Raw genomic sequence first — 24,200 nt, forward strand, 5'->3', positions numbered from 1 at the left:
TTAGAGTTGACAAGAGGGATCCAGTTGGTGTAGTATATTTGGACTTTCAGGAAGTGTTTGACAAAGTCCCTCAGAAGAGATTATTGAGCAACATTAAAGCATATGAGATTAGGGAAATGTATTGAGATGAATAGAAAACTGGTTGGCAGGGAGGAAACAAAGAGTAGGAATTAATGGATCCTTTTCAAATTGGCAGGTAGTAACAGGGATCGGTGCTGAGACCCCAACTAATCACAATATATATTCATGATTTGGATGAGGGAACAAAAGGTAACATCTCAAAGTTTTCAGATGTTACCAAGTTGAGTGAGATGCTGAGCTTTGATGAGGATACAGAAATCCTTCAGCATGGTCTGGTTGGGTGAGTGAGCAAATCAATGGCAAATGCAATATAATTTGAATAAATGTGAGCAAAAACAAGAAGGCAGATTACTACCTGAATTGCTGTAAATTGGGAGGCGGTAAAAAAGGCAAATGTTATGTTGGCCATCATAGTGAGAGGTTTTGAGTACAGGAGCAGGTATGTATTGCAGTTATACAGGGCCTTGGAGGGACCTCATCTAGAATATCATGTACAGTTTTGGTCTCCTTTTCTGAGGAAGGATGTTCTTGCTCTCGTGGAAGTGCAGCGAAGGTTTGCCAGGCTGATTCCGGGGATGGCAGGACTAACATATGAGGAGAGATTGACTAGATTAGGATTATTTTTGCTGGAGTTCAGACAAATGTGGCAGGATCTCATAGAGACTTATAAAAGTCTAACAGGGCTAGACAAATTAGAAGCAGGGAGGATGTTCCTGATGATGGGTGTGTCCAAAACCTTAGGGCAGAAATGAGGAGATTTTTTTCATCCAAAGAGTGGTTAGCCTGTGGACATCATTACTGCAGGAAGTGGTTGATGCCAAAACATTGAATGTATTCAAGAGGTGGCTAGATATAGCACTTGGGGAAAATGGAATAAAATGTTTTACGGAGAAAGCAGGACTGGGCTATTAAGGTAGATGATCAGCCATGATCGTGATGAATGGTGGAGCAGGCTCAAGGGGCAAAATGGCCTCCTCCTGCTTCTATTTTCTATGTTTCCATGTTTGCTGCTTGCCAAGGGTCCTTTTGTGGTCATGCCTGCATCTAGACCTGAGAGGCCCAAGTTCAATGCTGACCTGCTTCAGCGCCACACACCAACATTTCTGTACATGTTGATTAGAAAAGCTGTTTTAAAAAAAATGCATGTCAAGTCTTCGCACTGCACCCACATTTTCAGATGACACTAGATACTGTACACTAATCAGAAGGATGTTGTGAAACTTGAAAGGATTGGAGGATTTGAGCAATAGGGAGAGGCTGAATAGGCTGCTGTTTTTCCAGGAGCTTTGGAGGCTGAGGGGTGACCGAAGAGAGGTTTATAAAATCATGAGGGGCATGTATAGGATAAATAGACACAAGTTTTTTCCCTGGGGTGGGGGAAGCCCAGAACTAGGGCACAGGTTTAGGGCGAGTGGGGAAAGATTTAAAAGGGACCTCAGGTGCAATTTTTTCACACAGAGGGTGGTGCTTGTATGGAATGAGCTGCCAGAGGAAGTGGTGGAGGCTGGTACAATTGTAACATTTAAGAGGCATTTGGATGGGTATATGAATAGGAAGGGTTTGGAGGGATATGGTCCAGGTGCTGGCAAATGGGACTAGATTGGGTTGGGATATCTAGTCTGTATGGACGGATTGGACCGAAGGGTCTGTTTCCGTGCTGTACATCTGTATGACTCTATGTATTTAGAGCGAACGCTTACTTACGTAAAGCCACAAATCACACAACACTAGGTTATAGTCCAACAGGTTTAATTGGAAGCATTAGCTTTCGGTTGCACTCCACAACCATCTGATGAAGGAGCGGCACCCGGAAAACTAGTGCTTCCAAGTAAACCTGTTGGACTATAACCTGACGTTGTGTGATTTGTAACATTGTACACCCCAGTCCAACACCGGCATCTCCAAATCATTGCGTAAAGCCAGCTTTCTCATATCCAGAAGTACCATGCACAAATGATAGGTTATTTCGAAGTGTGCACCATGAAGTGGCCTCACTTTGTTAGCTCGTTGTGAGTGAGTAGCGGGACAGGAGGCTTGTTCCCCGCGAATCCTGCGTCCTCCCGAGCAGCAGCAGCTAACGGCCGGGCCCGCGCCACCAACCGCCCTTCCTTCGAAATTCCCCTGTCAGGGGATTGGGCTGAATTCGTGACCGGCAGCTCCCTCCACCACTCACCGCGTGCCCCTCCACCTAGGGGCGGGCCGTTCCCTCAGCGCAGCCAATCAATGCTGTTATCTTAGTCGGAAATTCCGCTGAGGTGCCGCTGTCAGCTGGTGATGTCTGGAAGGAAAAGTTTCTGTTACAGTGAGGTAGGTGGATGTTTCCTGGGTACGGTGCTGGTGTGACAATTTATTTATATATAAATTGCTAATACGTTGGTGCGTCTTGAATTAAAATCGTTTAAAGTGTCACTCGCGAGTATCTTGTGGGCGAGTGGGGCAGTGTTATGAAGCTTGGAGAGGGTAGTGGTATTGGAGTCATGCTCTTGCTGTCAGATATCCTTCAGGGAACACCTTGATTTGGTCGAATATCCTTTCATCATTGGCATATAAACTGCCTTGAAGATGCCCTTCGGATACAATCGGGAGACCACAATCAAGATGAAACCTGGGAAGGCTTCGAAGGTAAGAAATGTTGAGAATTGTTTCAAACGATTGTTAGCGTAATCTGGAAAGCTGAAACAAAACAGGAATTGCTGGAGAAACTAAACTCAACGGGTCTGGTAGTATACGTCGAGAGAAAGGAGTTAACGTTTTGGGTTCAGTGACCCTTTAGAATAATGTGATCAAGGATAGTCAGCATTGTTTTGTGAAGGGCAGGTCGTGCCTCACAAACCTTATTGAATTCTTTGAGAAGGTGACTAAGGAGGTGGACGAGGGGAAAGCGGTAGATGTGTATATGGATTTTAGTAAGGCATTTGATAAGGTTCCCCATGGTAGACTACTGCAAAAAATACGGAGGTATGGCATTGAGGGTGAGTTGGAGGTTTGGATTAGGAGTTGGCTGGCTGGAAGAAGACAGAGGGTAGTAGTTGATGGCAAAGGTTCATCTTGGAGTGCCATCACTAGCGGTGTTCCGCAAGGATCTGTTTTGGGACCATTGCTGTTGTCATTTTTATAAATGACCTGCAGGAGGGGTTAGAAGGTTGGGTGAGCAAGTTTGCGAATGATACGAAAGTCGGAGGAGTTGTAGACAGGGAGGAAGGACGTGGCAGGTTACAGAGGGATATAGATAAGCTGCAAACATTAATCAGTAACAACCTTCACCTGGAAGTGTCAGTATGATACATGCCGCAGTATCGAGTGGATGGGAAATAGAGTGGAGTTGAAACCAAAATGAAAAACACTATTCTGAAGCCCCTACCTGAGTCACAGCCCTAGCATGGACATCCACATGGAGGTGACCAAATGTTCAGAGTATGTGGGTAGGGAGGCAGGATTGAATAGGAGTGGGGTGAGGCACAGTTTCCAGGGTGAGACGCAGGCAATAAAGCAGCTTCAGGCTCCATGATATGAGACTCAGCACGACTTCCTTCCACTTGTGTCTTGCTGGATCTGTGAAGGGTAGGCTAGCCCAGGTTGTGGAACAGAGTCACCTCGATGACACTTATTCAGCGAGTCGTGAGTTCATGGAATGTCCTGCCAGTAGCAGTGGTGGACTCTTCCTCATTATGGGCATTTAAGCGGGCGTTGGATAGGCATATGGAGGATAGTGGGCTAGTGTAGGTTAGGTGGGCTTGGATCGGCGCAACATCGAGGGCCGAAGGGCCTGTACTGCGCTGTCTTCTTCTATGTTCTATGTAGAACTTTAGAACCCTATTTTCTCTTCACAGATGTTACCAGACCTGCTGAGTTTCTCCAATTTCTGTTTTTGTTAATGAGCTATGTGATTTCTAATGTGATTTTAGTTTGAGGGTACTATGTACTAATTTAAATTCGATTGCTGATAGGATTTGTTTGGATTGTTTTGGATGATTGCAAACTCAGTTTGGTGTTTAGTTGTTTTTGTTTTCATTGTTTGGGAGAAAACATCCACTTAACAGTAATCTCTGATGTGAAACTTGAGGACACAAATTCATAACTTGACTAATATTTGGACTGAGAATTTTCATAGAATCCCTACTGAGTGTAACAAGTCTACACAAACCCTCTGAAAGTAACCCACCCAAACCCATTCCCCTACCCTATTATCCTATATTTACCCCGACCAATGCACTTAACCTACACATCCCTAAAGACTATGGGCAATTCATCTAATCTGCACATCTTTGGACTGTGAGAGGAAACCAGAACACCTGGAGTAAACCCATGCAGACATGTGCACACAGTCAGTCGCCGAAGGCTGGAGTTGAACCCAGGTCCCTGGCGCTTGAGGCAGCAGTGCTAGCCACTGAGCCACTGTGCTGCCACATTTTACAGTAATTGGGAAATTGCATTTGTCTGAATATTTCAGGAATGTATGATAGGTTAAATAAATAAACTTTTCAAATCCAAGCCAGAATCTCTGAGCAATGCTGAGTGGCCATAAGTTATTACTAAAAACACACAACACCAAGTTATACTCCAACAGGTTTATTTGGAAGCACTAGCTTTGAGAGTGCTGACTATTGAGGTGATTGTGGGGAATAAGACCATAAGACACAGAATTTATAGCAAAAGATTACACTGTCATGCAACTGAAATGATATATTGAACAAACCTGGATTGTTAAGTCATTCATCTTTTAGAATGTTTTGATTCATTAATATATAAATCCCAGAACTTCTTTTAAGTCACCTTCTTGAGATAACTTAAGGTTTTATAACAAAAGGTCAGCTCAGACAATGCATTGAAGATGTGTGGTTAGAGACTGGCTGTATCCACGTCTTGAGTCAGACTGGTTCTATTTCCAAAGTGGAATTTACAAAATATACATTGACTGCCTGCAGTTTGTGCATTTGTTTGAGCAAAATAGAATGAATCTGCAAATATAATTCTGCAAATACAAATTCACCAATAGAATTATGTCTGTGCGTGTACATGGGGGAGAGAGTTAGCACTGCTGCCTCACAGCGCCAGAGACCCGGGTTCAATTCCCGCCTGAGGCGACTGACTGTGTGGAGTTTGTACATTCTTCCCGTGTCTGCGTGGGTTTCCTCCGGGTGCTCCGGTTTCCTCCCACAGTCCAAAGATGTGCAGGTCAGGTGAATTGGCCATGCTAAATTGCCCGTAGTGTTAGGTAAGGGGTAGATGTAGGGGTATGGGTGGGTTGCGCTTCGGTGGGGCGGTGTGGACTTGTTGGGCCGAAGGGCCTGTTCCACACTGTAAGTAATCTAATCTAAAAAAAAAATCTAAAGAGTGTGTGTATGTGAGAGAGTGTGTATTTGCGTGTGTGAAATCTTGGTAAAGTGTGTGGGTGTGATGGAGTATAAGTTAACTTGGCAACCGTCGCTCCTGATTTGCCCAACATTTAACCCCTCCACTAAACTAAGACATTCATTGTTTGTTGAGAGCATTGTGTTGTGTAGACTAAAACTAAAACATTTTGGATATTGGAGTTCAAAAATAAAAAACAAAATGTTGGAGAAACTTAAGTCTCTCAGCATCTATGGAGAGAGAAAACAAACATATTAATTAATGTTTAGAGTCCAACATGAATCATCTTCAGAACTGAAGAACTGTTATGAGGAAGAGTTGAAGAGTGTGGTGCTGAAAAAGCAGAGCTCTGTCCTCATCAATCCTCTTTGTTACTTTTTCAAAAAGACTCAATCAGGTTTATCAGACATGATTTCCCACGCACAAAGCCATGTTGGCTATCACTAATCAGTCCTTGCCTTTCCAAATGCATGTAAATCCTGTCCCTCAGGATTCTGTCCAAAAACGTACGCACTACCGATGTCAGGCTCACTGGTCTATAGTTCCTTGGCTTTTCCTTACCACCTTTCTTAAATAATGGCACCATTTTAGCCAACCTTTAGTCTTCTGTCACCTCACCTGTGACTATCGATAATCTAACTATCTCAGCAAGGGGCCCAGCAATCAGTTCTTTATATTCCCATCAGCGGGGCGGGGGGCAGAGGTGAGGTTACACCTATCAGGTCATGGGGATGTACCCACTTTTATGCATTTTAAGACGTGGAGAAGGTGAGGACTGCAGATGCTGGAGATCAGAGTTAAAATGTGTGGTGCTGGAAAAGCATAGCAGGTCAGGCAGCATCTGAGGAGCAAAAGAGTCAGCGTTTTGGGCATAAGCCCTTCTTAAGCCCAAAATGTCGACTCTCTTGCTCCTCAGATGCTGTATGACCTGCTGTGCTTTTTCAGTGCCACTCATTTTTCAAGATGTCACCATCTATTTCTCCACATTCTGTATCTTCCATGTCCTTCTCCACAGTTAACACTGATGCACAATATTCATCGAGTCATAGAGATGTACAGCCCAGAAACAATCCCTTCGGTCCAACTCATCCATGCCGACCAAATATCCCAACCTAATGTAGTCCCATTTGCCAGCACTTGGCCCGTATCTCTTGAAATCCTTCCTATTCATATACCCATCAAGATGCCTTTTAAATGATGCAGTTGTACCAGCCTCCACCACTTCCTCTGACAGCTCATTCCATATACGCACCATCCTCTGCGTGAAAACGTTGCCCCTTATGTCCTTTTAATATCTTTCCCCTCTCATCCTAAACCTATGCCCTCTAGTTCTGGACTGCCTCACCCCAGGGAAAATACCTTTATCTATTTATTCTCTGCATGCCCTTCATAATTTCATTAACCTCTATGGGTCACCCCTCAGGCTTCAACTCTCCAGAGTTTTGTGGGCGGCACGGTGGCACAGTGGTTAGCACTGCTGCCTCACAGCGCCTGAGACCCGGGTTCAATTCCCGCCTCAGGCGATTGACTGTGTGGAGTTTGCATGTTCTCCCCGTGTCTGTGTGGGTTTCCTCCGGGTGCTCCGGTTTCCTCCCACAGTCCAAAGATGTGCAGGTTAGGTGAATTGGCCATGCTAAATTGCCCATAGTGTTAGGTAAGGGGTAAATGTAGGGGTATGGGTGGGTTGTGCTTCGGCGGGTCGGTGTGGACTTGTTGGGCCCAAGGGCCTGTTTCCACACTGTAATGTAATGTAATCTAATCTAATCTAAACAGCCCCAGCCTATTCAACCTATCCCTATAGACCTTGGAGTGCAGGTTCATAACTCCTTGGAAGTGGAGTCGCAGGTTGATAGGATAGTGAAAAAGACATTTGGTATGGTTTCTTTTACTGGTCAGAGTATTGAGTACAGGAGTTGGGAGGTCATGTTGCGGCTGTACAGGACATTAGTTAGGCCACTGTTGGGATATTCCATGCAGTTCTGGTCTCCTTCCTATCGGAATGATGTTGTGAAACTTGAAAGGGTTCAGAAAAGATTTACAAGGATGTTGCCAGGGTTGGAGGATTTGAGCTATAGGGAGAGGCTGAACAGGCTGGGGCTGTTTTCCCTGCAGCGTCGTAGCTGAGGGGTGACCTTATCGAGGTTTACAAAATTGACGGGCATGGATAGGGTAAATAGGCAAAGTCTTTTCCCTGAGGTGGGGAGTCCAGAACTAGAGGCCATAGGTTTAGGGTGAGAGGGGAAAGATATAAAAGTTACTTAAGGGGCAACCGTTGCACACAGAGGGTGGTACATGTATGGAATGAGCTGCCAGAGGAAGTGGTGCAACATTTAAAAGGCATTTGTATGGGTATATGAATAGGAAGGGTTTGGAGGGATATGGGCCAGGTGCTGGGAGGTGGAACTAGATTGGGTTGGGATAACTGGTCAGCATGAACGGGTTGGACTGTAGGATCTGAAAAACAACCCTCTACCACCGTCCTCTGTCTTCTACCTTCAAGCAGTTCTGTCTCCAAATGGCTAGTTCTCAATGTATTCCATGAGCTCCCTATTTAATATCTTCCGCCATCTCCCGTGGTTCCACACATAGTCTGCTTTGCTTCCTAGTTACCCTTTTGTCCTTCATAAATTCATAAAATCCCTTTGGATTCTCCTTAACCCTTTAGTGGAGAACTTTGAAATTTTCTAACAAAACCTTGTATTTGTATAATATATTTATGTCCTGTGCAAACTGAGCCACATCAATAGCTGTTAAGACCATAAGACGTAGGAGCATACATTAGGATATTCAGCCCATCGAGTCTGTTCTGCCATTCAATCATGGCTAATATGTTTGTCAACCCCATTCTACCACTTTCTCCCAGTAAACCTTGATCTCCTTGAAACTCATGAGCCTATCTATCTCCGTTTTAAATATACTAAATGACCTAGCCTCCACAGCCTTCTGTGGCAATGCATTCCATAGATTCACCACATTCGGGTTGAAGAAGTTTCTCCCTATCTCCATTCTAAAAGGTTTTCCTTTCAGTTCAAGACTGTGCCCTCGGCTCCCAGTTTCTCCTACCAATGGAAACATCTTCCCAATGTCCACTCTGCCCAGGCCATTTAGTGTTCTGTAAGTTTCAATTAGATTCCCCTCTCATCCTTCTGAACTCCATCGAGTATAAACCTAGAGTCCTCAAACATTCCTCAGATGTTAGGCTTTTCATTCCTGGGATTATTCTTGTGACTCTCTTCTGAACACACTCCAGGACAAGTACATCCTTCCTGAGATATGGGGCCCAAATCTCGTCTGACCAGAGCCTTATAAACTTCAGAAGTACATCCCTGATTTTATATTCAGGTTCTCTCAAAATAAATGCCATTATTGCATTTCCCTTCCTAATGACTTAACCTGCAAGTTTACTTTGAGAGAATCTTGGACTAGAACTCCCAAGATACTTTGCACTTCAAACTTTCTGAATTTTTTTTTTAGATTAGATTACTTTACAGTGTGGAAACAGGCCCTTCGGCCCAACAAGTCCACACCGCCCCGGCGAAGCACAAACCACCCATACCCCTACCCCTACATTTACCCCTTACCTAACACTATGGGCAATTTAGCATGGCCAATTCACCTGACCTGCACATCTTTGGCCTGTGGGAGGAAACCGGAGCACCCGGAGGAAATCCACGCAGACACGGGGAGAATGTGCAAACTCCACACAGTCAGTCGCCTGAGGCGGGAATTGAACCCGGATCTCTGGCGCTGCGAGGCAGCAGTGCTAACCACTGTGCCACCGTGCCGCCCACATTTTCTCCCTGTATAGAAAATAATCCATGCCTCTATTCTTCCTACCAAAGTGCATGACCTCACAGTATCTCACATTGTACTCCATCTGCCATTTCTTTGCCCTCTCTGCTAACCTATTCAAATCCTTCTGCAGCCTTCCAACCACCTCAATGCTACCTGCCCCTCCACCTCTCTTTGTATCGTCTGAAAACCTAGCCAGAATGCCTTCAGTTCCTTCATCTAAATCGTTAATGTATAAAGTGAAAAGTTGCTGTCTAAACACTGAGCCTTGTGTAACACCACTTGTGAACGGCTGCCATCCTGAGAAGGACCCTTTTATTGCCACTCTCTATGTTTTCTGCCAGACAGTCAAGCTTCTATCCATGCGAGCCTCTTGCCTCTAATACCATGGGCCCTCATCTTACTCAGTAGCCTCCTGTGTGGCATCTTGTCAAAGACCTTCTTGAAGTCCAGATAGATAATATCCATTGACTCTCCTGGTCTAACCTGCTTTTTACTTTCTCAAAGAATTCTAGCAGATTTGTGAGGCATGCCCTCCCCTTGATGAAACTATGCTGACTTTGCCCTATGTTATCTTACACTTCCAAGTATCCAGAAATCTCATCCTTCACAATGGATTCCAGGATCTTACCCACAACCAAGGTTAGGCTAATTGGCCTGTAATTTTCCATCTTTTGCCTTACTCCCTTTTTAAACAGGGATGTCACATTATCAATTTTCCAGTCCTCTGGGACCCTCCCTGATTCTAGCAATTCCTGAAAGATCACTACTAAAGTTTCCACTATCTCTTCAGCTATGTCCCTTTTGAACTCTGGGATGTAAACCATCTGGTCCAGGTGATTTATTCACCTTCAGGCTATTCAGGTTTTCTAGTACCTTCCCCTTAGTAATGGCTACCATACTTAGCTATGCCCTCTCACTCTCTTGAATTTTTGGGATATTACTTGTGTCTTTCACCATGAAGACCGATGGAAATTAATTATTCAGTTCCTTGGCCATTTACCTCAGCCGTTTCGCCACTACTCTCTCCAGGGTAATTTTCCAGTGGTCCAATGTCCACTTTTGCCTCTTTTTTGCTCTTTATATATCTAAAGAAACTCTTACAGTCTTTTATATTACTGGCTTGCTTACCTTCAGATTTAATCTTTTCCTTTTTTTTTGTTGTCCTCTGGTTTTGTAAGCTTCCCAATCCTCTGGCTTCCTACTGTCCTTCAACACACAATATGCTTTCTCTTTTGTTTTTGTGCTATCCCTGACTTCCCTGGTCAGCCATGGTCGCCTCATCCTCCTTGTATCATGCTTCGTTTCCCTCAGGATGAATCCCTTTTGTGTCTCCTGAATTACTCCCAGAAACTCCTGCCATTGTTGTTCCACTGTCTTTCCTGTTAGGCTCCTCCTCCAGTCAATTCTACGCAGTTTCTCCCTCATTCCTTTGTAGTTGCCTTTATTCAGCTGTAATACCTCTGGTTCTATTTTCTCCCTCTCAAATTGCAGAGCAAATTCAATCATATTATGATCACTGCCTCCTAAGGGTTCCTTCACCTAAGCTCCCTGATCAAGTTTTCCTCATTGCGCAACACTAAATCCAGTATTGCCTGTTCCCTAGTGGGCTCCATCACATGTTGCTCCAAAAAGCCATCTCGTAGACATTCCACAAATTCTTTTTCTTGCAATCCAGTACCAACCTGATTTTCCCAGTCCACCTGCATATTGGAATCCCTTGTGATCACTATAACGTTGCTTTTCCTACACATCTTTTTCTATCTCCTGATGTATCTTGTGCCCCAGTTGCTGACTACTGTTTGGGGGCCTGCACGTAACTGCAACTATGTTTTTTTTTCACCTTTGCATTTCCTCAATTCTACCCTTCTGATCCTACTTTGTTTCTTACACCTTGACCCCATTTTGAGTCTTGAAAGTTGTGGCATCCCCTCAGTAAGAATTAGTTGTGGGTAGGTGGGGAGTGGAGGGGGGGAAATCTCTGAGGGCATGTGCAGCCCTTAAAACTCTGTCAAAGTTCCACAATAGCTATTGTGCCTTAGGGCATGCGACTTTACTTAGGTCTTGCCCCCCACCACTTTGGGAAGCCTTGGACTAGGCAGTTGAGTGATTAAAATGGGGGATATGCATCATGTCAGACCTGAAGTTAAGAAACAAGGTTTAAGGTCGAGAAATGTTAAGAATGTAATCTATTATAAACAGGTGAAATAAGGGAGGTTTGTAGAAAAACAAAAAGGAGGGTTTATGGAAGACTGGAGAGATTATTTGGCAAAAAAGCTTGTGGCATAGGGACAAAAACTGATTTGTTAAATTAATTCATCACTTTTATGATTGTTGCTCCCCATTAGCAAATATAAAATTGTCAGTTCCCTGTTTGTTTCCATAACCCATTGTATTCAGGACAGTTTCTTAGAATAATTAATGAACCCCTCCAAGCTACTTTTGCCGATTTCGGTTGATTCAATTTAGGTGTATATTGAAGTCACACATGGTTATTGCAGTATATTTTTTGCATGTCCCCCTTTTTTCCTTGATGTTGAATCTGTCGTCCCCTCAAAAGTGAATTATTTCTTTTCTTTTTATTTTCACCTGCATTTCCGCTTTATATCATGAGCAACTGAGATGCACTACTCTGTCTCTTCAGTCTGTCCTTTAACATAGATTGTGAACAACTGAAGCTACAACTCTGGTGCTTTGTGGCAACTTGAAAATGCCCCATGTATCAATACTCTCCGATTCCTGATTATTAATCAAACCTCTGTCCATGCCAATATATTATTAAGTTGTTTTTGCAGTGGTAAATGAAAACAGTTAAGTTAGGAATAGTGGTGACCTGTGGGTATTCAGCCTTGCCTAAATGGGCCACAGACAATAAGGTTGAAAACCAGTGGTCAAGGGGATGTGCATGTGGAAAAAGCTGAATTGTTACCAAGACATATGACCTAAAGTTGTTGAATTCTATGAAATAGTTGACTGAAGGGTCATATAATTGAGGCAATAATTTGAACAAACAATTGAATATGTATTTCTAGAAATTAAAGAAAAACTCTAAGAACTGAGGCAAAACGACAAGCATTTGGTAGCCAATCAGAAATTGTACATGTTAACATGTAGTGTTCACCTTCAACTTGTCACTGCAGCTGTGAAAAGTTCTAGTGAATACTTTAATGCTGTTAGAAAACACAGTAGATAATTTCACGTAAATTTGTGAAATATTTTGATTTTATTGTATCAAACGTGATTCATCTTTAATCTTGCATTGCTAATTTTACTTTTTTGATTAGTATAATTCACCCTCGGTTGTTAATTATTTAGTGGACTAAAACTTGATGTGATGTAAAATTTTATCACATGATTTTCTGTCAATTTAACAACTGTTATTTTCAAATTGTGATGCACATGTGAGAGGTGTTGCTACAAAACAATACAACTTGAAAATGCCCCATGTATCAATACTCTCCGATTCCTTTTTTCCCCATCCTTTTGGTCCACCTTTGAGTGCAGTTTAGTTACCAGTTGTCAACATCTTTAAGGATTTATTGTGTCAATGCATAAAAGTGGTCTCATTTTTCTTGCTAGGCACTTTCTTCAGGAAGGTTAGTAGGCTCTTACAAGCAACGTAGTGGGAAAAAGAGGTAAGGTGTCCATTTGTTTGGCCATTTTGCTGAATTTTTAACTTTTTTATATTAAAAGCTTCAATTATAATCACTTTAATGTTATGTAATATGAAAACATTTTAACATTTTTTGGGAAAAGTTATAGCAGCTATACATATTTCAAGTTCTGATATCTGAGCAAAAAATGTATGGATAGAACTATTTCTAGTTTAGGAAGATTCCTCTGATACTGAGTTCTGTACTTATTAGTCATTTGGAGTCTAATTTTTTTGTGTCCCAGCTTTCAGGAATACAAACCTGGCTGAGATTGCTCTTGAGACTTGTAAGATTTTTCAAAAGTGAAATTTACACTATTCTCATAACTATGCAAGATTTAAAGCTTTGCTGTATTCTTGCCACCATATATCTTTTTTTTAATAAAAGGTTTAACTTAGCATGCTAATTCATAGCTTGTTTTTTTAAATGGAATGCTGTAGATTATTTTAAAATCCATCTAACAAATGTCTGGGGCAGGTGGAACTTGAACTCTGATCTAATGACCTAGAGGCAGGGACACGACTGCTGCAACCCAAGAGCCCTAGAAAAGCCATACAGGGCTCCCTGACTTACAAACATGCAACTTAAGAATGCTTACAATGAGAAACATGATACCATACAGTAGTGTAATTTTTAAAGATCTGACTTGCAAACATTTCCTGTACTTATGAACTACTATTTTTATATTGTCCTGCATGGTATTCCAACTTGTGGATGAATTGATCTGTGAACAGATACAAGAACAGAACCCATTTGCAACTCAGGGACTGATTGTATTCTGATGAATTTGCAACATTCTAGATACCATCCTTTTTTATAAATGAATGCTGATAGAAACATTAATTGAGAAAAATAATAAGTGTCAATAATGCATGTGCCTTGGAATTAGATGGTTACCAGCTAAAGTCTCATTCCAAAATCTTGTGCACAAAAATGTAGACATACTTTTCTCCAACATTGAGACAGTCCTGCACTCAGAGCTGCCATTTTCTGTATATGTTAAACCAAAGTTCTTCCTGCTCTCTCAGGTGTTATGGACTAGACCAGACCACTCAAAACATTCTTAAGCAGGCAGCCCAGACCATAACTTTGCAATTTATTTCGATAAGTGTACAGTGAAAATTATCTGGAGTGAGGTAGTTAGGTTGACTACGAGATTTTAAAACAGACAAAAATGTATTCACAAGATTACACAATGAAACACAAAAAAACAGAAAAAAGAACCCCTACAGAACTCAGTCTATCCAAACTAGACTTAATTATGCTGTTCTGAATATACACAACAGTCCCAATAAGCAAACCCCCTTAAAAACCAGTACAAATGGAGCACCTGCTTACAGGTTGAAGTTAGAAGGAGAGAGAGAGCTTCCACACAGCTCACTGTTGAACTCCCAACTAATAATGAACTGAACAAAACTGCTCAATTATGAGCTGACCACTTCCCTTTTATTATACAGGTCACTTCTAAAACATGACCACTTTGGCCTAAAGTCTCATCTGTTTACATATAAACAAAAAGGCATCTCAATACCCATTAATCTCTGTACCAACCCAGACTAATTGGCACCAAGAGTGGTTTATTATCACTCTGGAAAACAACCATGGACACAGTATCCTTGAGAAAAGGAACAGCTTTTAGAAAAAATAAACTAGCTTTGTGACACAGAGGGATGTGAAAATCTGACAGTACTATTTTTAAAAGAGGTGAAGGCGTTAATTTTAGTATCCTGGCAAATATTTACCCCAAATTAATGTCACAAAAGTAGACAATCTGCCTATTATTCAATTACTGTGTGGTGCTTTGCACATTGGCCTCTGCCTTTCTTGCATTATGACAGTGATTATACTTCTTCAAAAATACTTAATTGGTTGTAAGCTGCCTTTTGTGCATGTAACAGGCTGCATAAATACAGCAGCTTTTTATTACCCTGAAACAAAAATTTGCTATAAATGAGTTTACATCTCCTGTGAGATTTGGCACTATGCAGCAGTTGAGGCAAAATATTTCCCCTTTTATATTCAACACGGAAAGCAAATGTTTTATTGATCCCATTTTGTTTTTCTTATTAGGCTGACAGGTAGAAAAGCTTCAACAAATTCTGTAGAGTCTGGTTACTCGCTGTATTCCACGGATTCTGAAGATCAGGTATAAACATCTATAAGATGGTTGCCTCTTCTACTTTTAGTGTAGTATTGTTTCATTAAATACTTGGATTTCATCTGATAGCATAAATTGTCATTTTTTTTTCCAAAGGTTACAGATATTCATAAAGGCCTTGATCGATGTGCAGCTTTATTGCAGGATATTTTGAAAAATGAGACAGCAGGTATGTTATTTTGTCACTCTTCACTTGTTCAAAATACAATGTGATTTCGTATGTCAACATTGATTTTAGTGTGATCTCATTTGCATACAAAATTTGATAGTCATAAACAACATATCTATCAGCGTCTGAAAAGACGAGTTAGCATTTTAAATAGGGTTGAAAATGGATTTCAGTTTTCAGATGAAATGTGCTAGATGTATGTGCAAAAGATCAATTTTGTCAGGTTGTAAAAATGCATTGAAGGACCAACCAGGAAAACCGCTCATAGTAAGAGCAAAGTAGAATATAAATAAAAGAAGCCAGTAATAAAATGGGAAGACAACAACAGTCTCTCATCACTAGACTCAAACCAGAGCTTTGTGGAATGTCTAGGAAGAAAGTAGACTATTCCTGAAGTTTTGATTGGAGTAAGGTCAGAAGTCAAAGTCAAGAAGGTGAAATGGAAGGGTGACTTGAAGTGACAACCATATATAGATTGGGGTCATTCTTGCAGAGAATGGATTTCTACTTTATTCCTTTGGTGAAGTTCACTGTCTAATCATGATCAGAAATATTAGGCAATACATTTTCTTTCTTTTTAATCAATCAGTATGATGTCAACATTTGTACATATTAGAAATTGTGTTAATGCTCAATTTTATGCAAACCACTGTTAGATCAGAAAGTTGCTCCTCTGCCTTCAAAGAAGACAAATGTTAGAAAAGCAAAAGTGCCTTCCAACAAAGGAGAAAATAGCAAAAAGGAAGTCAAGAAAAACAGGCCTGTTTCCTGTGCTATTTGTGTGCAGCAAGAGACTGGTGAGTTATAGAAAAGATAAACTAAGTAATATATATGTGAATGCTTGTATCATGAAACAGTTGTGCGATGTTTCACATTGTAATTCAAATTTTATAGGTGCAAAAATTTGATAAATCCATAATTCATGAATTATTTATTAAATAAAGTCATCATCACCTTCAGTCATTTTACCTCTACCTCTGGTTCACTTCAGGTCTTTGCCATTAACATAGCCAAGATGTCCTGGTCGACAGACATGTGTAATACAGATAACTGGGTTATTTACCAGATCTAAACAACTGTGGTAGCTTCATCTGTGAATGTGCAATCACAATGAGTGGGGATTGGCTTAAACCTCTGGTTCGTTTCACAGACGTATTACTGCCTAAGTGGCAATCTGCACACCCTATGATCATCCAGGGTATGTGTTAATCAAAAGGACTTTCACTCCAATACAGAGCTGGAGATCCTTTTGATGCTGTGTGCAATGATGCCGCCATGCTATGGCATTCCAAACTCTCTGATGTCTTTGGACATGAAAGCAGATTTGAAATGTAGGCTAAGAGATAAAGAATACCTTCTTCAAATGTTACTGCTGGCATGCAGAGAAACCTAACCAATGTACTGTTTCGAGCACCAATGAATTACTAAATGCATCGTTAAGTATGCAGTGAGCCATTCTGAAGCTTGAACACAAATGAAACTGCACTTGAATACTCGTCAGTGAGGGATTTCAAAATTATTATGGCATGCTGCATGCTTCACAAAATCATTCAACAGTGAAGTTAGAAGATGCAGAGTGAATGTTTGCACATGAAAGAGTGTCAGCTGCTCACTGCTAAGATTTTTATAGCTGCAAGCTCTGCTTAATTATTACCTGTAATAATCACATCTGACCACACTCTCCTGTAGCTTCCAAAGCCACTGGTACCAAGTTGTTCTGCAAACAACTAAAACATCCATGGTAGACTGTACATCCCCCTCCTGCCAACCCCCCAAATGTCTCAAGTCATTTTCAAATCCTGAGTTCCACTTCATCAAGCAATTGAAAAGGCAAGTTGTGACCAAACAACAAAGAATAGGTAACCTGGAGAATGAAGTGGTGTGTAATAGTGTAAAATTCGGACAAAAAAATTTAATGTTCCATCATCTGGCTTTAATGCTTGGAGCCTTTCTGATGGACTAAACTGCTTGCAAAAAAAGACAAAATTATTTTTCTGAAAACTTCACATTTTGGATTAAACATTGCTTGTAGATTATTCAGTTTGAAAAAAAAGATGCCATGGGGCTATGTAAATAAATACTGTCTATGGATTTTTTAAAATTCATTTGTGGATGTGGGTATCACTGACTGACCAACATTTGTTGTCTATCCCTAGTTGCCCTTGAGAAGGTGGTGGCAAGCTGCCTTCTTGAACAATTGCAGTCCACCTGGTGTGGGTTGATCCACAATGTCATTAGGGAGAGAATTCCAGGATTTTCACAGAGTGATAGAAGGAACAGTGATATATTTCCAAGTCAGGATTGTGAATGGTTTGGAGGGGAATTTGCTGGTGGTAGTGCTCCCTCATATATCTGCTGCAGTTGTCCTTCTAGGTGGAAGTGGTTGTGGGTTTGGAAGGTGTTATCCGAGGATGTTAGGTGAATTTCTGCAGTGCACGGTGTAGATAGTACAGCAGAAAGTGAGGACTGCAGATACTGGTGAGTCAGAGTTGAAACGTGTGGCGCTGGAAAAGCACAGCAGGTCAGGCAGCATCAGAGGAATTCCTGATCAGCATTCCTGATGAAGGGCTTATGCCTGAAACGTCAACTTTCCCGCTCCTCAGATGCTGCCTGATCTGCTGTGCTTTTCCAGCGCCAACCGTTTTGACTGTGTGTAGATAATACACACTGCTGCTACTGAGTGTTGGTGGTGGAGGGTGTGGATGCTTGTGGGTGTGGTGCCAATCAAGCAGGCTGCTTTGTCCTGTATGGTGTCAAGCTTCTTCAGTGTTGTTGAAGTTGCATCCATCCAGGCAAGGTGCTGCCAGACTGCCTGATTTTCTCCAGCACTTTCTATAGAAAATTTGGGACTCCGTTTCAAAGGTACAAACATTTACTGCTTTCAGTTTAACTTTAGAAGTGACTTGTGATATTTATTAACATTTTTAAAAATAAATGTTGTATTGTTTAGTGTGGATTTCTGTTTTAGGATGAAAACCCAGAATATTTCACTTTTTATTCAGGTTATAGGTACGTTTGAAACAATTTTTACTACAGCAACCAAAACAGCTTTCTCATTGGTTCAAGGGAAATGCAGGAAATCACTAATTATGACTACTTGGATTATTTCCAAAGATTGTTACAGAAAGGTAATCTGACTAAACAGATCATCAAGAGTTACACTGATTAAATAATTTTGTTAACTCTAATTCACAAGCAGTATCAAAAGCTTCTACCTGTGAAACAAGGACCCAAAACTTTCTGCCAGATGGCTATTGTGACAGATGCCTATTTATGCCTACTTTCTTTATTACTTCGTTTAAATTACACCTATAGTCATTTGACATTGAGCACCACTGATGGTGGCCATGCAGACATCTGGAACTGATACTCTGCAAACCTTTGTCTGATGGGAAATATGAACATTAATGTTAATATTAGTGGGTTTTTTTTAAGATCCATTCAGATTGTCAGGTTGGTGGTTTTGTAACTCTTGATCACAAACATTTCTCAAAATTGCTCAACTTTGCAGGTTAATGTCTGATTTACAGGATTTTATATTCCCAAATCACTTCCTGTTTTGAGGATTTTAAATTATGATGTGATTTCTAAAAGCATTTGTGAAGATTATAAGGTTCATACTGTATCTGTAGCTAATTAATCTGAATGAATTGTGTTATACTGGCTAACGTTGCCAAACTAAATTAATTTTCTACTTAGTTTCAACACCAAAGTTTAAGAGGGTTCCTGATGCAGCTGAAGTAGATGTGAACAACACTGCTCATGTGTCAACGATGCCATACTCAACAATTTCATCAAGTCAGAACTCTCCTGTTATAAATCATTGCCTCTCTGATCATGTACAGACACAAATGGGTCTTATAAATGACCATGCTCCAGTAGGTCCTTCAATAAGGATATCGCCTCGATCTTACTACACAGTTTTAGACTCTGGTAAGATCACGCTTAATTTCTTTACAGCAAATGGTGTAGTTAAAAAAAACACAATGTTATTCTTTAATTTAGAATACTTAGGACGATTTACAGATATCAGTACATGCTTAATATAATTTTCTGTGCCAATAATAGCACACCACAATTTTCATTTGTTTATGTTAACTACCACTAGTTTCATATTAAATATTCATAATGTTTACTTTAGGACCCCAAGTTGTTTCAACGTTTAATTCTCGACTGCCTACCTCTACACCAACTATGTCTCCAAAGAATGTTGAGCCTTCATTAGTAATACCTTCAGTGAGTATATAAATGGGTTGTTCTGTAATAAGTGTTTTATTTACAATATCTGGAACATAATGTAGATAACAGTAAAAGCATCAGATTAAGGAGGGTTCAATCTTCCTGGATAATCAGATTTGTACTTTGTAAAGTGAAGCTTTCAAATATACTTGGAAGTAGTTTATTATTTTAATAACTGACTGAAAACCCATCTCTCAAGCTATAAATATTTTATTTTCATTCTTTGTGGCTGCTATATTTTATTTTCTGAGTTTTTTTCCACTTTGTCTTATTTAATTTAACATCCATTTTACACCTATTCTTGGACTTCTCTGATCCCAACTTCCTTTTTCACTTTGTCACATTCTTCTATCTGATGGAAGAAAATGCCTTCAGCCAAATATTGGCCTAAATTAATAGGCTTTGGGGTCAATCAAATAATTGAACCAAAAAACATAAAATGTTGGAGAAACTTAGCAGCATCTGAGGAGAGAAAAACTGGGCAAATGTTTTGAGTTGGGTGACCCCCAACTAAGTTGGCTCCAAAACAACTAACTCTTCTTCTGAAACTTCTGTGAGAAGTTGATAAATCCAATACCTCAGCAGAAAAGGTCAAGATTCTGTACAACCTGGAGAAACAGGATTTTTTCCACACTCTGCATCTTCGCAAGCTTGTGCCTGAAAATATAAAATGGAATAGTTTTAGTTGTTCAAGTTGAAAGAAATTTGGCAGTGCTGTGATCTTGTTTGGTTGGACCTGATTATATTGAACACATTCCCTGTGGACACTGAAGCACGACTGTTGCCAGTTTCTAGGTAAGATCCTAATTATTAAAAATTTGGGGTGTTATTATAAAGGAGAAATTGAAGTTTGATTAGCTCGGTTGGCCCAATGGCTAGTTTGTAAAGAAAAGTGATGCCAACAGCGTGGATTCAATTCACACACAGGCTAAAGTTATCATGAAGGACTCTTTCTTAACCTTTCCCCATTCCTGAGGCATGCTGTGCTTCCAGTTAAACCACCATCAGTTATCTCTCTCATAAGCTTTAGGGTTCAGTGGGACTGTCGTGCCTACTCTATAAGGGAAATGCATGCCCTTCATGTTTTACATTCAAAATTATTCTCCGTTCCTTTGGTTTGACAACTTTACCATATGTAAATTTCATCAATTTAAGTTAATCCTTATTTAAAAATACACATTACTACTTCTGGACAAAATGTTAAATAAATTAATTACCTTTCTTGATAATTTTCTTCAAGAGAATTCTCAGTTTTTAAAATGCTGACAGGAAATGGTCTTTTAAACAAAATATCCTTTTTAAAATTGAAATTGAATTGATATCCTGAGTCATAAAGTGGGTAAGTTATTTTTCTGAATTATTGTTGGTCCACAGGCAGTCTCAAGATTTTAAAAAGAAGTCATGTCCCTCTTATTTTATTGGGGAATGCTTCCTACATTATTCAAATAGTTATTGCATTGTGCAATTCAATGACACCACTGACTAGTATCTCTCGAACAGCTCTGTTTAAATTTTATTCAGTACCACTTTGTGGCAATATTTAATAGCCTAGCTGGAACAATTTGTTTATTTCAAAATAGTTAATAAAAAAGATCATTTCATTGTATATGATAGCACTTCTGGATGTAAAGAAAAGTTAACATAAACCTGATGGAATTGACATCTGTGAAGATGTCATCCTCATAAATGGCATTCCAGCTAATGAGGACGTCAGAAAATGAATACGGCAGTAAAATTATTTAAGTGAATATTCTTTGTTGTTAAGGACCAGAATGAATGAGTATGTTTATTTCATTATATTTAATGATTAAAAACATTAAATATATTTGAAATTCTAGCTGTGCTGTTATAGAATGTTTTTTGTTGTCTTAATCTGGATATATAATAAATGTTTACCCTACATCTGGGGGTTTAAAAAAAGGTTAACATGAAAAAGTTAATTTAGTGATGAGAAATGATCGACATGTCCATCACAATCTATCTCCTGAACACTGATTTTCACATTGCTAACACCAAATGTTTTTGAATCTACAGCTTTCTCTTGCTGAATTTATTCTAGTGATTTTTGAGGATTAGATTAGATTATTTACAGTGTGGAAACAGGCCCTTCGGCCCAGCAAGTCCACACCAACCTTCCGAAGAGCAACCCCGACCCATTCCTCTACATTTACCCCTTCACCTAACACTGCGGGCAATTTAGCATGGCCAATTCACCTAACCTGCACATTTTTGGGCTGTGGGAGGAAACCGGAGCACCCGGAGGAAACTCACACAGACACGGGGAGAATGTGAAAACTGTGCCTGAAGCGGGAATTGAACCCGGATCTCTGGCGCTGTGAGGCAGCAGTGCTAACCACCGTGCCGCCCTTTTATATTCTTAGCTGTTTAAATTCAGGAAAAGAAAATTCAGTTTGTCATTTTTTTTTCATGATTTACATTGCCTTTCTAAATAATCTAGTATGCTTTATATTTTGACTGATATTTCAAGACTATATAGAAATCTTCTTGTACCCTGTTCAATGGTACTTTTTTTTGAGCTATAGCAACCATAATTGTTTTTGCTGCTGAATCTGAATTTGATCTTGCTAGAACTTTGTAAACCTTTGTTTTATTTTGTCCTCATCAGTTAAAATAGCGTTACAGATACTGGAAATCAGAAACAACAGAAAAAAATGGAAACTAGCAAGTTGGATAGTACCCGCAGATGAAGAAGCAATGTTAATTTTTTGGGGGTTGTTCTTCATTAGAACTGCTGAAAAGACTCACATAGGAATAATGTACACCTTTGAATCATTTTTCATTATGTTATCTGTTATTGGTACTACAAATCTATTAGTCTACCTTTTTAATTGGTAGAGAAATGTAGAGTGAAAAATCAGGGCCTGTTGATCCTGCATTAGCAATGTGTGCCCAACAGAGGCCCAAGTCTATTCCAAAGTTAGGCTGCTATCTAAACATTTTGGTTGAACTTACTGGTACCTGTTACAATTCCACAGGCAACTTACCTTTTAAGGAGGGTAGCCTTGTGGGGATTGTAGTCTTACCAGCATTAATCTCTGGTACGTCCTGGGACAGGGAAAGCCAGCAGGAGCACTGGAGTGGTGTTGATTGAATCTATCAGAAGTGTGTGGAAAAGACAGAGCACTCATAACCTTCATTGCCTCACATTAAATTTTTAAGTAACTTGCATTGTTATACTTCCATAATAAATGTTAATTCCTGAGAAGAGAACTGTTGATCATCACTATCTATTTTGTCAAATACTTTTTATTCATTCACTTTCCATTGTTTTAGCAGAATATACCCACTGAGTTTTGTGATCAACCTGTTCTTCAAAAAGGATTGAACTTTGTACCGGCGTATTCATGTTCGGCTACCATTGTCCCTCCAACACAACCTGTGATGACTTTTCCTCCATCTGCAGTCACATCTGCTGTCACTGAATATCCTTTAGCTCAGGTGGTTTGTGACACTGACACAGGGAGAAGTCACTGCCCACAACAACAACTAAAGGAACAAGAGCTACTGAAGTGTATCCAATGTCATTCAACTCAAATGCATCAAGGGGAAGTGTTTCAGCAAGTGGCTTGGGAAGCGCAAGGGACTGATAAATCAGATACTGAGCAAAGTGATGGGACGAGTGAAGATGATCACATAAATTTTGTGGATATTACATCAGTAAAAGACACTAGTTGTCAGACCAGCTTTGACAAGCACACAAAACCTAAAAAGCAAAGTCCTGACAAAACAGCCAAGAAAGTGAAAACTATCAGATACTTGCTGAGTGAACTGAAGGCTGTAATTGTTGATCAAGGTAAGTGCAATAAATGCTAAATTTTCTTATTTTTGCAAGTAGAATATCTACTAACCACTCACTTAATCTTTTGCATGCACTGTGGCTTACGTTTTCCAATGCTATTCTGAAAGTTAGGCAGGAATTTAAAAAAGGAGGTCCTCGAGAGTAGTAATATCTGGATTACTCCCGGTGCTACTAGCTAGTGAGGGCAGGAATAGGAGGATAGAGCAGGTGAATGCATGGCTGAGGAGCTTGTGTACGGGAGAAGGATTCATATTTTTGGATCATTGGAACCTCTTTTAGGGGACAAGTGACCTGTACAAGAAGGACGGATTGCACCTAAATTGAAAGGGGAGTAATATATTGGCAGGGAGATTTGGAAGAGCTGGCAGAGAGATTTGCTAGAGCTGCTGGCGAGAATTTAAACTAGTAAGGTGGTGGGTGGGATCAAGGGAGATAGTGAGGAAAGAGATCAATCTGAGACTGGTACAGTTGAGAACAAAAGCGAGTCAAACAGGGCAGGCAGGGACAAAACAGAGAACAAGGTAGAACTGATAAACTATTTATTTCAATGCAAGGGGCCTAACAGGGAAGGCAGATGAACTCAGGGCATGGTTAGGAACATGGGACTGGGATATCATAGCAATTACAGAAACATGGCTCAGGGATGGGCAGGACTGGCAGCTTAATGTTCCAGGATACAAATGCTACAGGAAGGATAGAAAGGGAGGCAAGAGAGGAGGAGGAGTGGCATTTTTGACAAGGGATAGCATTACAGCTGTGCTGAGGGAGGATATTCCCAGAAATACATCCAGGGAAGTTATTTGAATGGAACTGAGAACTAAGAAAGGGATGATCACCTTATTGGGATTGTATTATAGACACCCCGATAGTCAGAGGGAAATTGAGAAACAAATTGTAAGGAGATCCCAGCTATCTGTAAGAATAATAGGGTAGTTA

At 40.4% G+C, this 24,200-nt stretch overlaps 1 protein-coding gene across 3 annotated transcripts in view; it reads left to right on the forward strand.

Moving 5' to 3' along the window:
• Positions 1 to 2,339: 2,339 nt before the first annotated feature.
• Positions 2,340 to 24,200, forward strand: part of ccdc14 (coiled-coil domain containing 14) — a 49,816-nt gene continuing 27,955 nt past the window's right edge. Inside the window, exons 1-9 of one of the 3 annotated variants that reach the window (XM_043693741.1) lie at positions 2,340 to 2,388; positions 2,575 to 2,703; positions 12,805 to 12,860; positions 14,949 to 15,024; positions 15,133 to 15,205; positions 15,862 to 16,002; positions 18,905 to 19,138; positions 19,347 to 19,441; positions 22,739 to 23,258. In XM_043693741.1, the coding sequence (XP_043549676.1) occupies positions 2,644 to 2,703; positions 12,805 to 12,860; positions 14,949 to 15,024; positions 15,133 to 15,205; positions 15,862 to 16,002; positions 18,905 to 19,138; positions 19,347 to 19,441; positions 22,739 to 23,258 (1,255 nt within the window). In that variant the 5' untranslated portion in view covers positions 2,340 to 2,388; positions 2,575 to 2,643. Of the gene's footprint in view, positions 2,704 to 12,804; positions 12,861 to 14,948; positions 15,025 to 15,132; positions 15,206 to 15,861; positions 16,003 to 18,904; positions 19,139 to 19,346; positions 19,442 to 22,738; positions 23,259 to 24,200 lie in introns of all 3 variants that reach the window. The other 2 variants (XM_043693740.1, XM_043693742.1) reach the window with 2 other exon arrangements.

The sequence above is a fragment of the Chiloscyllium plagiosum genome, chromosome 7, assembly GCF_004010195.1.
Source record: "Chiloscyllium plagiosum isolate BGI_BamShark_2017 chromosome 7, ASM401019v2, whole genome shotgun sequence".
Lineage (NCBI taxonomy): Eukaryota > Metazoa > Chordata > Chondrichthyes > Orectolobiformes > Hemiscylliidae > Chiloscyllium > Chiloscyllium plagiosum.